Below are 13,951 nucleotides of genomic sequence, written 5' to 3'. Positions count from 1 at the left end.
GCACCGATCTCTCCTCCTTCAAACCTTCAGAGTCTGAAAGAAAGAGAAGGAGGAGACTGAAACTACAAGATAGGGGCTGGAGCAGTTCTTACCCAAAGGGATCCTTTGACTTCCAAGTCATACCCTGTAGCCTTTTTCTCTAAACGCTTTACTCCTGCTGAGAGGAACTACGATGTGGGTAATCGTGAACTCTTAGCCATTAAGATAGCTTTGACTGAATGGCGTCATTGGTTAGAGGGCACCGCCAATCCCATTCAGATTCTCACCTACCACAAGAACCTGACTTACCTAGAGACTGCTCATCGACTCAATCCTCGACAGGCCAGGTGGGCCATGTTCTTTTCCCGTTTTAACTTTGTGGTCTCTTATCTTCCTGGGACCAAGAACAAGAAGGCGGATGCCCTTTCCCATCAGTTCCCTCACTTAAGTGACTCCTCTGAAGCTCCTATTGAACACATCATACCTCCCTCCTGTGTGGTTGCTCAACTAAATACCACCCTTCTGCAAAGATTGCAACGTGCCCTGTCTAGTAAACCTCCTGGAGCCCCCGTTGCCTCCGATATCCTATTTGTACTTCTGAACCTACGCACCCCTGTGCTATCCTGGCCTCATGATAGTAAACTCTCAGAACATCCTGGTTTGACTAGGACTTTTAAGCATCTTTCCTAATACGTATGGTGGCCTACTATGAAGTCTGACGCTCACGATTATGTAAGAGCCTGCACAACTTGTGCTGCCAACAAAACTCCCCGATCCTTGCCTCCTGGATTGCTCCAACCATTGTCCATTCCTAAAAAACCATGAACACACATGAAAATGGACTTCATTGTGGATCTTCCTCCTTCTGTCCACCATACAGTTATCTGGGTTGTGGTGTATTGCTTTTCCAGACTGGCTCATTTTGTACCCCTAACCAAACTGCCTTCTGCCCAAGAATTATCGTCTCTTTTTCTCTTGCATGTGGTACGACTTCATGGCATTCCTGTGAACATTGTTTCTGACAGAGGTACACAGTTTATCTCTACCTTTTGGAGAGCCTTTTGTAAGTTGATTGGAACCACTGTTTCCTTGTCTTCTGGCTACCATCCTCAGACCAATGGACTAGCAGAGAGTAAACCAGGATCTTGAAGACTATCTTAGAGCCTTTGTCAACGCTCACCATACCAACTGGTCTGAGTTGTTATCCCTAGCTGAGCTGTCAAAAAAAAAAAAAGAAACTCATTGGCACTCTTCTCTTAAATGTTCTCCATTTGAAGCCGCAGCAGGGTAATAACCTTGTGTCTTCCCTCTTTCTGCTCAGTCCACTGGGGTTCCTGCTGCAGACTGACAAGTCAGAGGACTCACCACTCGTTGGCAACATATTCACTATAAGCTACGTTCAGCTGTCTCTAGATATAAGAAGTTTGCTGATCGTCATAGAGCTTCTGTACCTGCCATCCCAGTGGGTGAACGTACTTGGATCTCTACTCGACACATTCACCTACCTTAACCCTGTCACAAATTGGGGCCTAGGTTTATCGGCCCATAAAAGGTCCTGAAAAGACTGTCTCCTGTTGCCTACAAAGAGGCCTTGCTCAAAACCCTACGCACACACCCAGTCTTCCACATCTCACTACTCAAACCTTACATCAAGAATAGATATACCCGGCTCCAAGCTCCTCCGCTCATGGTCGGTGGTGACCCCAAATATGAGGTAGCTAAGATCTTGGATTCCAGATACAGGCGCAGACATCTGCAGTATCTGATACATTGGAAGGGTTAATATGTGGCAGATCGTTCCTGGGTTTCTGCCCGTGATGTGCATGCTCCATCTCTGGTCTCCAGATTCCAAACTGCTCATTTTTTGAGGCGGACTCTGGTTCCCGGAGGGAACCCATGAGAGGGGGACTTTGTCACGCTGTGCCGCTCTAGTCGTTTCTAGGGGTGCAGTGTCTCTTTGCTTCTCATTCCCTGCTCATTGCCAGGGGTTGTGTTGGGTCCAGATGCGTGTGGCGATGACATCATCGCCGCACACTCCTGATCCCGGTCAGACCTTTTTGGCGCGAATCTTGCACCTATGTAAGTTTCAATACAACAATCTGTCACTGCTCAAGTATAGGTGCTACTTTGTGTGCTCCTGGGTGTGACAGATAGTTGTATTAATTTGCCTATTTTGTGTATGATCCCTGCCTGTCTGACCACTCTGCCTGCTATACCCCTTAATTACTGGATTGATATACTGCTGCTGAACCCTGCCTGACTACTCTGTCTGTTATACCCCTTAATTACTGGATTGACATACTGCTGCTGCTGAACCCTGCCTGTCTGACTATATATATATATTTATATTGAAAAAAAAATGGAAACGTAAATTTCCAGAGGGTGCGCTGGTGCTTTAGTGTTGATTGCAGAACTAGGATGCCGAACTCGATGGCCGCACTCCCAAAAGTAATCCGGATGGATTCCTGACTGTGGAAAGGGGAGAGAGAAGAGAGGCGCCAAACATAAAACAGTATCGTCGGACCAACAGGAATGGGCTCACAAAGCTTCCCCCCGTAATACTGGATACTCACAAACAGAGCGGCACAACATACGTGCCTCTAACAGCAGATCGAGACTGTTTTGGGTCGCCCGACAGACACACCTCTGCTGGTAGACGTCACCCGATAGCCTCCAATCCGCAGGAAGTAATTCCGTTCGGCTCTAACTGACAGGGGACTGTTCACGATATAAAGGACCGAGTTCAGGAATTCAAACTTGGCAATGGGGTGGTTTGAAGTAGTCAGATGCTTGAAATTGCTGGCAGTGAAGAGGCTAATCATATCATATTTATATACTGCTTATTAACCCCTGTTGTTCTGGATTGCCTCTTTGTTGCCGAACCCTGCCTGCCTGACCATTCTAGTGGTGTGGCCTTGGACTGCTTTACTGTTGCCAAATCCTGCCTCCCTGACAATTTTAGTGATGTGCCCTTGGACTGCTTTTCTGTTGCCAAACCCTGCCTGCCTGACCATTCTAGTGGTTTGTCCTTGAACTGCTCTGCCGTTGCCGCTGGGGACCGTCCTGCCTGTGGTGAGTGCCGCTTTCCTCATCTTACTAACTTTCTCTGGGATATTCCCTATCATTCCGACTCGACTTCGGGATAACAAGACTACTGGCCGAGTTCGGTCTGATAGTGAAGTATCCCACAAGCATTACAATGTGTCTGAATAAGCCGCGAGACAGAAGATCTGAACCCAAGCAGGACCAACCTGCACCAGGGTCATAACTGCCAAGCTGGCTAAATCCGCCCTCAGAGAGGTAGGAAGAAAAAAAAACAGACAAACATGGAACTAACGTGTCCCAAACAACTTCCGTAGTAGCAAACAGCAAGTATCGATGACAGAGAAGGTTCCCGCAGGAAACATTAGTATGAAAAATAAAAATAAAATTCATCCTAACCAGATAAAATAAATTAACAGGCAACCCGAGGGTTAATGCCCAAGAAGAACAGAGAGATCCGCAGGACCAGCCTAACGTTTTTCCAACAAAACTGGGAAGGATCTCGATAACAAGACTTAAAGGAGATTACTTCATCCCCCATGTCTAACGAGGTGAGCCATTCAAAGGAGGAGACTGATGAGTCCCATAACCTAGAAGGATAGGGTCACAAAACAGCTCAAAAACGAGTAGAACACGAAGGCGAGCCAGACTGTAACGAAAGGCACAACACTCAGGAACAGTTACACCTGCAGGGAACTGCACATGCCCTCCTGTGGCCGAGAGACCTGGGGCAATCGGGCACGAACACAATCGCAAATAAACATCTTGACTTTGTAGACGCGCAAGCGCCAAAAGTATGTAAAAGTAAAAACATGCCACAACCTCCAGGGGAACAATTCACCCTCCGAGGAGGAAAAAACATAACTTGGGTTACCCGCATGTGTAGTAGTAGGGAGCGGTAGGGAACTTGTGCCCCAGAGGACAGGGCCCCTCCGAGGCGGATGGCTCAGCGGCCCCTTGAATCCCCGAGCAACAAGGCGCTCTAGAACGGCCTAAAGAACATAACTGACTGACCTGAGTCAATGGGGCCAATTTGCATTAGTCACAGGACAAAGAATCTGAATTAGAAAGTTGAACAATCTCAACATCAGCATCCTCCATAACTGGATAAAGAATACCAAAAATTTGACTAAATATAAAACAATTTAAACGGCACCTGACACCCACAATGGCTGGGGCACTCACTACCTCCTATGAACCAGACACCAGCGGACTAGAATTTTCCATCGCAACACAGTCAGGAATGCGGAAATGAGAGACCAGAACGTAAACGCGCCCGGTCACAAGGTGAACCGTACAGTCCAAAAAAAGCATGCCCGACCGTAAGGTCGCGTCACACCATTATGTTCCACAAGCCCAGTTAACACTACACATAAGCAGACTGAATCACATAACAAACATGATTTTTAAAAAAACCTGTTCAATAATCCCCCTCAGGAGATATTAACCCTTGATTCCAAGATACTAAAGGAGTCCCACTGAGACCCTGTATTTTTCATGCGAGTTCGCAGGAACAAATGAGTTACAGTACAATCATGAAGAAGTAAAATGAAACAATCTTACCAGAATCTAAGCCTTGGAACAGGAACACGGCCCTTCAAGAGTGATGGATAGTAGCCTCACCTTGGCCATGGATTTGAGAGAAGAAAGCAGGCAGTGAAGCGAAGTTCGACAACGTCGATTGCTTGTGGAGTTGTTAAAATAAGTCGGGTTGGTTTCACAGAAAGACTCTTCCTGCATCTCCGGACTATCATCCAAGCCCTCACTGAGAGAATGACAAGATTACTTAAAACTCCCATCCTATGTTGAAGAGTACTACCCTCCATAAGAGACGAAAACAAACTTCTGCCAACCAAGAAAGGCAAAGAATGAATGGGGGATGAGGGAAGTGGGAGGAGTATTTAAGCTGTCGTTGCCTCCTCCTGGTGGCCAGGTTCTTATTCTCCCAAAAGTAATGAATGCAGCTGTGGACTCTTTCCATTTATGAAGAAAATCCAGTTAGATGTAAATTTCTGTAAGCATCCTAATTCTTAAAAAAACACTAATGCATTACTAGTGTAGAATGGTTGATCACTTTAAGATGTTGGGCTTACTTTTCAGAGAGGACAGTCCACTGGTTCCTCCAAACAATGATCTTGTAGCAGAACTTCCTGATCCTCCTGGAGGTGGTACAAGAAGAACCAAGTACGTGCCACAAGTATACATTGGGGTTTTTCGTAGAGTTTTCAAAGGAAGGCCACAGCTTGTATTTGCAGCTAAAAAACAAAAACAATTAAAAAGTACAAGAAACTACCAGTAAATGTGTATGTGAAAAAGGAAGTGTATTAGCTAAACATTTTTATGAATTATACTAGTAGGTTTAGTATACGCATATGAAGGCATGGGTAAAACAAGCTTTCTATCTGCAACCTCCTTACAGAGTTCCTCTAACTAAGCACATGGCCGAAGTTGCTACTAATTAAACAGTGCAGTTTTATTCCTAATAATATGTCAAAAGGATTACAGAGTGAAGCTAACAAAAAAAAAACACAACCAGTCCTCCTGAAATACTTTGAGAGATCTTAGCTTATTAAAACCAATTCCTATATTTAGTGCTTCTCTTTCCTAGTTTTGTTACCAAACATTCCATGCAGAGCCAACCTTAGGGCGAGCCAACTGAGGCCACCGCCTAGGGCCCTGCCCTTAGGTCGGCTCCCCAATGGTGACAAGGGTGGTTGCACTTTTTACTTATAATTAAAAAAAAAAAAAAAAAAAACATGCTGTCATTACATTTATTTATTTTTAATGGCGGCATTCCACCCCACCCCCAAAAAAAAATGCCTTCTCCTCCCATCTTCTCCCACCGCAACACCCCAGTCATGCAGGACAAGTTCTAATACTCTGGACATGAGTGAGGAGTTCTGCTCTTTGTTAAGGAAGGTTTAATCACTACCATATCCATGAATAAAAGGGGTTATTGGCATCTGTGTGTGTGTTTTTTTGTCTGAGAGATTCTGTGAGTGTTTGTGTGTGTGTCTGTTTCTGTGTCATTCTGTAGGTGTCTGTGCTTGTCTATTTGTGTGTGATTGTGATGCTGCCTTAGGGCCCAGTACTTACTAGTGCCAGCCCTGATACCAAGATCTCAAAGATCCTAGATATTTGATCAAAACGTTCTTCCTGTTAATGATTCAGGTTGGGAGCCGTGAGCCGTGTGGGGAAAAGGCTAAATAAAGTCTACACAATAACCTAGGGTTATATGTAACAAGGGAGTATGCCGTGAAGAATTACAGAACATTTTATCTGTATAAGGGAAACTATGTGAGTGTAAAAATAAATATACATTACAATTAAAAACACATACATCTAAATATATTGGCTCATATCCTATCTGTTACCAGGTGAGACCACTGCACCTCTAAAGGGGATGGAAAGAAATGGACCACTCCAATAATTTTATAATTTTTAATGAACATCTGTCACAGGAAAAAATGAATGAAGAAAAGATAATGGTAAAAATTAACTAGGATAGGGGTCAAGATATTTTATTGTATTGCTATATATTCATTTATATTTACTTATCTTTGCACTATCTATCTATCTATGTAGAGTAATACTATGTTTACATAAATCCAATATACTGCAAAGCTACAAATTTATTGCAAAATCTTTCCTCCAAACTTAGCAGAAGCTCACTAATGATGCTACGTAAAGTTCACATACTGAAAACTTCCAATGCCAAGTTGAGAAAGTGTGTGTAGAATGAGCCCTAAACCCAATCAGAACTGGATGTCTTAAGTTGATATACCGTGGTATAAGGTTACTTTGGCAAGAGAGAAATTGGCAGTTTATTCTCCTCCAGCCTTTGGCCCTGTCAACATAACATGAGCAGCATCTGTCATCATTCAATATGCACAAAAGTTTATCATTAACAGGACAAAAAATGTAACAAAAAATAATTAAGGTTATTTAAAGGTCCAAAAATTATTCTTGAAAAGCACCAAGAACATGGGGTAACAGGAAGAAAGTGCCATGGTGGTATAAGTATTATTTTTGAAGGGCTTGCTTTGAAACAAAAGCAAACAAAAAAACATATCTATTTAACATCTGAAATGAAAGTCTATTTAGTGAACTGGAATATTATCCCTACAGATAAAATTTATGTAAGAACTAGCTTAACTTAATATTGGATGTAGAAGAATTGCGCCATTCAAATAAAAAAAGTCATGACTTGGGGGCGGAGCCAACTGCCATTGCAAGCAGTCGCACAGACTTTCATTTATTTGAAGTTTATTCTGCCTCAATTTGTATTGAAAAGCTCCAAATTACTTCACACAACTCTCTAAACAGTGTCTCAACAAAAATCAGAGCAAATAACGCTCCCACTCAACGAGATAGACCCGGAGGAGGGGGATACTGGATGAGGCCTAGCTGAGCAGACTGTAGATTACGGTGTTGGAGATAGTCTGAGCAGACCTTATTCGCGCATCGCAGCACTCCAGAGGGTCGGGGATCTGCTCCGGAGCTCAAGCCGCAACTCATCAAAGGAGCAAGGACTGAAAAATCTTGAGCGGAATCTCATCTTAGAAGTAAATGGGAGGTGGCTGATCGCTATAACCTTCAGATCGTAAAAGTGAGTAGAACCGCATAGACCCTCACAACAAATACATAAGCTGAAGACCTTCAGCACGGCACAACGTTGATCTTATCTTAAGCAGTACCTAGAGAGTTACCGGCACTAGATACCACAACACATAGAGGGGAAAAACATAATTTATGTAAGAACTTACCTGATAAATTCATTTCTTTCATATTAGCAAGAGTCAATGAGCTAGTGACGTATGGGATATACATTCCTACCAGGAGGGGCAAAGTTTCCCAAACCTCAAAATGCCTATAAATACACCCCCTCACCACACCCACAAATCAGTTTAACGAATAGCCAAGAAGTGGGGTGATAAGAAAAAAGTGCGAAAGCATATAAAATAAGGAATTGGAATAATTGTGCTTTATACAAAAAAATCATAACCACCACAAAAAAGGGTGGGCCTCATGGACTCTTGCTAATATGAAAGAAATGAATTTATCAGGTAAGTTCTTACATATATTATGTTTTCTTTCATGTAATTAGCAAGAGTCCATGAGCTAGTGACGTATGGGATAATGACTACCCAAGATGTGGATCTTTCCACGCAAGAGTCACTAGAGAGGGAGGGATAAAATAAAGACAGCCAATTCCTGCTGAAAATAATCCACACCCAAAATAAAGTTTAAATGAAAACATAAGCAGAAGATTCAAACTGAAACAGCTGCCTGAAGTACTTTTCTACCAAAAACTGCTTCAGAAGAAGAAAACACATCAAAATGGTAGAATTTAGTAAAAGTATGCAAAGAAGACCAAGTTGCTGCTTTGCAAATCTGATCAACCGAAGCTTCATTCCTAAACGCCCAGGAAGTAGAAACTGACCTAGTAGAATGAGCTGTAATCCTCTGAGGCGGAGTTTTACCCGACTCAACATAGGCATGATGAATTAAAGATTTCAACCAAGATGCCAAAGAAATGGCAGAAGCTTTCTGGCCTTTTCTAGAACCGGAAAAGATGACAAATAGACTAGAAGTCTTTCGGAAAGTCTTAGTAGCTTCAACATAATATTTCAAAGCTCTAACAACATCCAAAGAATGCAATGATGTCTCCTTAGAATTCTTAGGATTAGGGCATAATGAAGGAACTACAATTTCTCTACTAATGTTGTTGGAATTCACAACCTTAGTTAAAAATTCAAAAGAAGTTCGCAACACTGCCTTATCCTGATGAAAAATCAGAAAAGGAGACTCACAAGAAAGAGCAGACAATTCAGAGACTCTTCTGGCAGAAGAGATGGCCAAAAGGAACAAAACTTTCCAAGAAAGTAATTTAATGTCCAATGAATGCATAGGTTCAAACGGAGGAGCTTGAAGAGCACCCAGAACCAAATTCAAACTCCAAGGAGGAGAAATTGACTTAATGACAGGTTTTATACGAACCAAGGCTTGCACAAAACAATGAATATCAGGAAGATTAGCAATCTTTCTGTGAAAAAGAACAGAAAGAGCAGAGATTTGACCTTTCAAGGAACTTGCGGACAAACCTTTATCTAAACCATCCTGAAGAAACTGTAAAATTCTCGGAATTCTAAAAGAATGCCAGGAAAAATGATGAGAAAGACACCAAGAAATATAAGTCTTCCAGACTCTATAATATATCTCTCTAGATACAGATTTACGAGCCTGTAACATAGTATTAATCACAGAGTCAGAGAAACCTCTTTGACCAAGAATCAAGCCTTCAATCTCCATACCTTTAAATTTAAGGATTTGAGATCCTGATGGAAAAAAGGACCTTGCGACAGAAGGTCTGGTCTTAACGGAAGAGTCCACGGCTGGCAAGAGGCCATCCGGACAAGATCCGCCTACCAAAACCTGTGAGGCCATGCTGGAGCTACCAGCAGAACAAACAAGCATTCCTTCAGAATCTTGGAGATTACTCTTGGAAGAAGAACTAGAGGCGGAAAGATATAGGCAGGATGATACTTCCAAGGAAGTGACAATGCATCCACTGCCTCCGCCTGAGGATCCCGGGATCTGGACAGATACCTTGGAAGTTTCTTGTTTAGATGAGAAGCCATCAGATCTATTTCTGGAAGTTCCCACATTTGAACAATCTGAAGAAATACCTCTGGGTGAAGAGACCATTCGCCCGGATGCAACATTTGGCGACTGAGATAATCCGCTTCCCAATTGTCTATTCCTGGAATTCGAGATACTTCTTTCATAGCCAGAGGACTGTGAGTCCCTCCTTGATGATTGATGTATGCCACAGTTGTGACATTGTCTGTCTGAAAACAAATGAAAGATTCTCTCTTCAGAAGAGGCCAAGACTGAAGAGCTCTGAAAATTGCACGAAGTTCCAAAATATTGATCGGTAATCTCACCTCCTGAGATTCCCAAACCCCTTGTGCTGTCAGAGACCCCCACACAGCTCCCCAACCTGTAAGACTTGCATCTGTTGAAATTACAGTCCAGGTCGGAAGAACAAAAGAAGCCCCATGAACTAAACGATGGTGATCTGTCCACCACGTCAGAGAGTGTCGTACAATCGGTTTTAAAGATATTAATTGAGATATCTTTGTGTAATCCCTGCACCATTGGTTCAGTATACAGAGCTGAAGAGGTCGCATGTGAAAACGAGCAAAGGGGATCGCGTCCGATGCAGCAGTCATAAGACCTAGAATTTCCATGCATAAGGCAACTGAAGGGAATGATTGTGACTGAAGGTTTCGACAAGCTGAAATCAATTTTAGACGTCTCTTGTCTGTCAAAGACAGAGTCATGGACACTGAATCTATCTGGAAACCCAAAAAGGTTACCCTTGCCTGAGGAATCAATGAACTTTTTAGTGAATTGATCCTCCAACCATGATTTTGAAGAAACAACAAAAGTCGATTCGTATGAAATTCTGCTAAATGTGAAGACTGAGCAAGTACCAAGATATCGTCCAAATAAGGAAATACCACAATACCCTGTTTTCTGATTACAGATAGAAGGGCACCGAGAACCTTTGTAAAAATTCTTGGAGCTGTTGCTAGGCCAAACGGCAGAGCCACAAACTGGTAATGCTTGTCTAGGAAAGAGAATCTCAGAAACTGATAGTGAGCTGGATGAATCGGAATATGCAGATATGCATCCTGTAAATCTATTGTAGACATATAATGCCCTTGCTGAACAAAAGGTAGGATAGTCCTTACAGTTACCATTTTGAATGTTGGTATCCTTACATAACGATTCAATATTTTTAGATCCAGAACTGGTCTGAAGGAATTCTCCTTCTTTGGTACAATGAAGAGATTTGAATAAAACCCCAGCCCCTGTTCCAGAACTGGAACTGGCATAATTACTCAAGCCAACTCTAGATCTGAAACACATTTCAGAAATGCTTGAGCTTTCGCTGGGTTTACTGGGACACGGGAAAGAAAAAATCTCTTTGCAGGAGGTCTCATCTTGAAACCAATTCTGTACCCTTCTAAAATAATGTTCTGAATCCAAAGATTGTGAACAGAATTGATCCAAATTTCTTTGAAAAAACGTAATCTGCCCCCTACCAGCTGAGCTGGAATGAGGGCCGCACCTTCATGTGGACTTAGAAACTGGCTTTGCTTTTCTAGAAAGCTTGGATTTATTCCAGACTGGAGATGGTTTCCAAACTGAAACTGCTCCTGAGGATGAAGGATCAGGCTTTTGTTCTTTGTTGAAACGAAAGGAACGAAAACGATTATTAGCCCTGTTTTTACCCTTAGATTTTTTATAATGTGGTAAAAAAGTTCCTTTCCCACCAGTAACAGTTGAGATAATAGAATCCAACTGAGAACCAAATAATTTATTACCCTGGAAAGAAAGAGAAAGTAGAGTCGATTTAGAAGACATATCAGCATTCCAAGTTTTAAGCCATAAAGCTCTTCTAGCTAAAATAGCTAGAGACATAAACCTGACATCAACTCTGATAATATCAAAAATGGCATCACAGATAAAATTATTAGCATGTTGAAGAAGAATAATAATGTTATGAGCATCATGATCTGTTACTTGTTGCGCTAAAGTTTCCAACCAAAAAGTTGAAGCTGCAGCAACATCCGCCAAAGATATAGCAGGTCTAAGAAGATTACCTGAACATAAATAAGCTTTTCTTAGAAAGGATTCAATTTTCCTATCTAAAGGATCCTTAAAGGAAGTACCATCTGCCGTAGGAATAGTAGTACGTTTAGCAAGGGTAGAGATAGCCCCATCAACTTTAGGGATTTTGTCCCAAAACTCTAATCTGTCAGACGGCACAGGATATAATTGCTTAAAACGTTTAGAAGGAGTAAATGAATTACCCAATTTATTCCATTCCCTGGAAATTACTTCAGAAATAGCACCAGGAACAGGAAAAACTTCTGGAATAACTACAGGAGATTTAAAGACCTTGTCTAAACGTTTAGATTTAGTATCAAGAGGACCAGAATCCTCAATTTCTAATGCAATTAGGACTTCTTTAAGTAAAGAACGAATAAATTCCATTTTAAATAAATATGAAGATTTATCAGCATCAACCTCTGAAACAGAATCCTCTGAACCAGAAGAATCATTAGAATCAGAATGATGATGTTCATTTAAAAATTCATCTGGATAAAGAGAAGTTTTAAAAGACTTTTTATGTTTACTAGAAGGAGGAATAACAGACATAGCCTTCTTAATAGATTCAGAAACAAAATCTCTTATGTTATCAGGAACACTCTGAACGTTAGATGTTGATGGAACTGCAACAGGTAATGGTATTTTACTAAAGGAAATATTTTCTGCATTACCAAGTTTGTCATGACATTTGATACAAACAACAGCTTGAGGAACAGCTACCAAAAGTTTACAGCAGATACACTTAGCTTTGGTAGTTCCAGCACCAGGCAGCGATTTTCCTGAAGTATCTTCTGACTCAGATGCAACATGAGACATCTTGCAATATGTAAGAGAAAAAACAACATATAAAGCAAAATTGATCAAATTCCTTAAATGACAGTTTCAGGAATGGGAAAAAATGCCAAAGAACAAGCTTCTAGCAACCAGAAGCAATGAAAAATGAGACTTAAATAATGTGGAGACAAAAGCGACGCCCATATTTTTTTAGCGCCAAATAAGACGCCCACATTATTTGGCGCCTAAATGCTTTTGGCGCCAAAAATGACGCCACATCCGGAACGCCGACATTTTTGGCGCAAAAGAACGTCAAAAAATGACGCAACTTCCGGCGACACGTATGACGCCGGAAACAGAAAAGATTTTTTGCGCCAAAAAAGTCTGCGCCAAGAATGACGCAATAAAATGAAGCATTTTCAGCCCCCGCGAGCCTAACAGCCCACAGGGAAAAAGTCAAATTTTTTAAGTTAAGAAAAAATGATTGATTCAAATGCATTATCCCAAATATGAAACTGACTGTCTGAAAATAAGAAATGTTGAACATCCTGAGTCAAGGCAAATAAATGTTTGAATACATATATTTAGAACTTTATAAAAAAAGCGCCCAACCATAGCTTAGAGTGTCACAGAAAATAAGACTTACTTACCCCAGGACACTCGTCTACATGTTGTAGAAAGCCAAACCAGTACTGAAACGAAAATCAGCAGAGGTAATGGTATATATATAAGAGTATATCGTCGATCTGAAAAGGGAGGTAAGAGATGAATCTCTACGACCGATAACAGAGAACCTATGAAATAGACCCCGTAGAAGGAGATCATTGCATTCAAATAGGCAATACTCTCCTCACATCCCTCTGACATTCACTGCACGCTGAGAGGAAAACCGGGCTCCAACCTGTTGCGGAGCGCATATCAACGTAGAATCTAGCACAAACTTACTTCACCACCTCCATAGGAGGCAAAGTTTGTAAAACTGATTTGTGGGTGTGGTGAGGGGTGTATTTATAGGCATTTTGAGGTTTGGGAAACTTTGCCCCTCCTGGTAGGAATGTATATCCCATACGTCACTAGCTCATGGACTCTTGCTAATTACATGAAAGAAACCCTTTTTTGGCACGAGTCACCATTTTTTGCTTTCACTGCCGCTGGCAGAATTCTCTCTTCGTGATTTATTACACCAGTGATCTGGAGGATCTTGAATACTACATAGATTATCCATAGGGGCAGGAACAGATAACAGATAGCAGCCCCAATTGACAGGTCCGGTATGACGGCCTTTATGTTAACACGGAGTGCGAGTTTTACCCTCCACCGCCAAGAAGAAAATAAAAAATAAAATTAAAACAAAAATTTTAAAGCTCTTACCACATCCAAAGAATGTAAAGATCTCTCCAGAGAATTCTTAGGATTAGGACACAACAAAGGGACAACAATTTCTCTACTAATTTTGTTGGAATTCACAACT

At 41.6% G+C, this 13,951-nt stretch overlaps 1 protein-coding gene across 1 annotated transcript in view; it reads right to left on the bottom strand.

Moving 5' to 3' along the window:
- Window positions 1–13,951, bottom strand: part of HECTD4 (HECT domain E3 ubiquitin protein ligase 4) — a 666,929-nt gene that overhangs the window by 506,802 nt on the left and 146,176 nt on the right. The window contains exon 9 of the mRNA XM_053699752.1: window positions 5,115–5,276. Within this exon, the coding sequence (XP_053555727.1) occupies window positions 5,115–5,276 (162 nt within the window). The remainder of the gene's footprint in view (window positions 1–5,114; window positions 5,277–13,951) is intronic.

This window comes from Bombina bombina, chromosome 2, assembly GCF_027579735.1.
Source record: "Bombina bombina isolate aBomBom1 chromosome 2, aBomBom1.pri, whole genome shotgun sequence".
NCBI classification, from domain to species: Eukaryota; Metazoa; Chordata; class Amphibia; order Anura; family Bombinatoridae; genus Bombina; species Bombina bombina.
The sequence above is the reverse complement of the archived record's forward strand: the minus strand, read 5'-3'. Positions and strand labels throughout refer to the sequence as shown.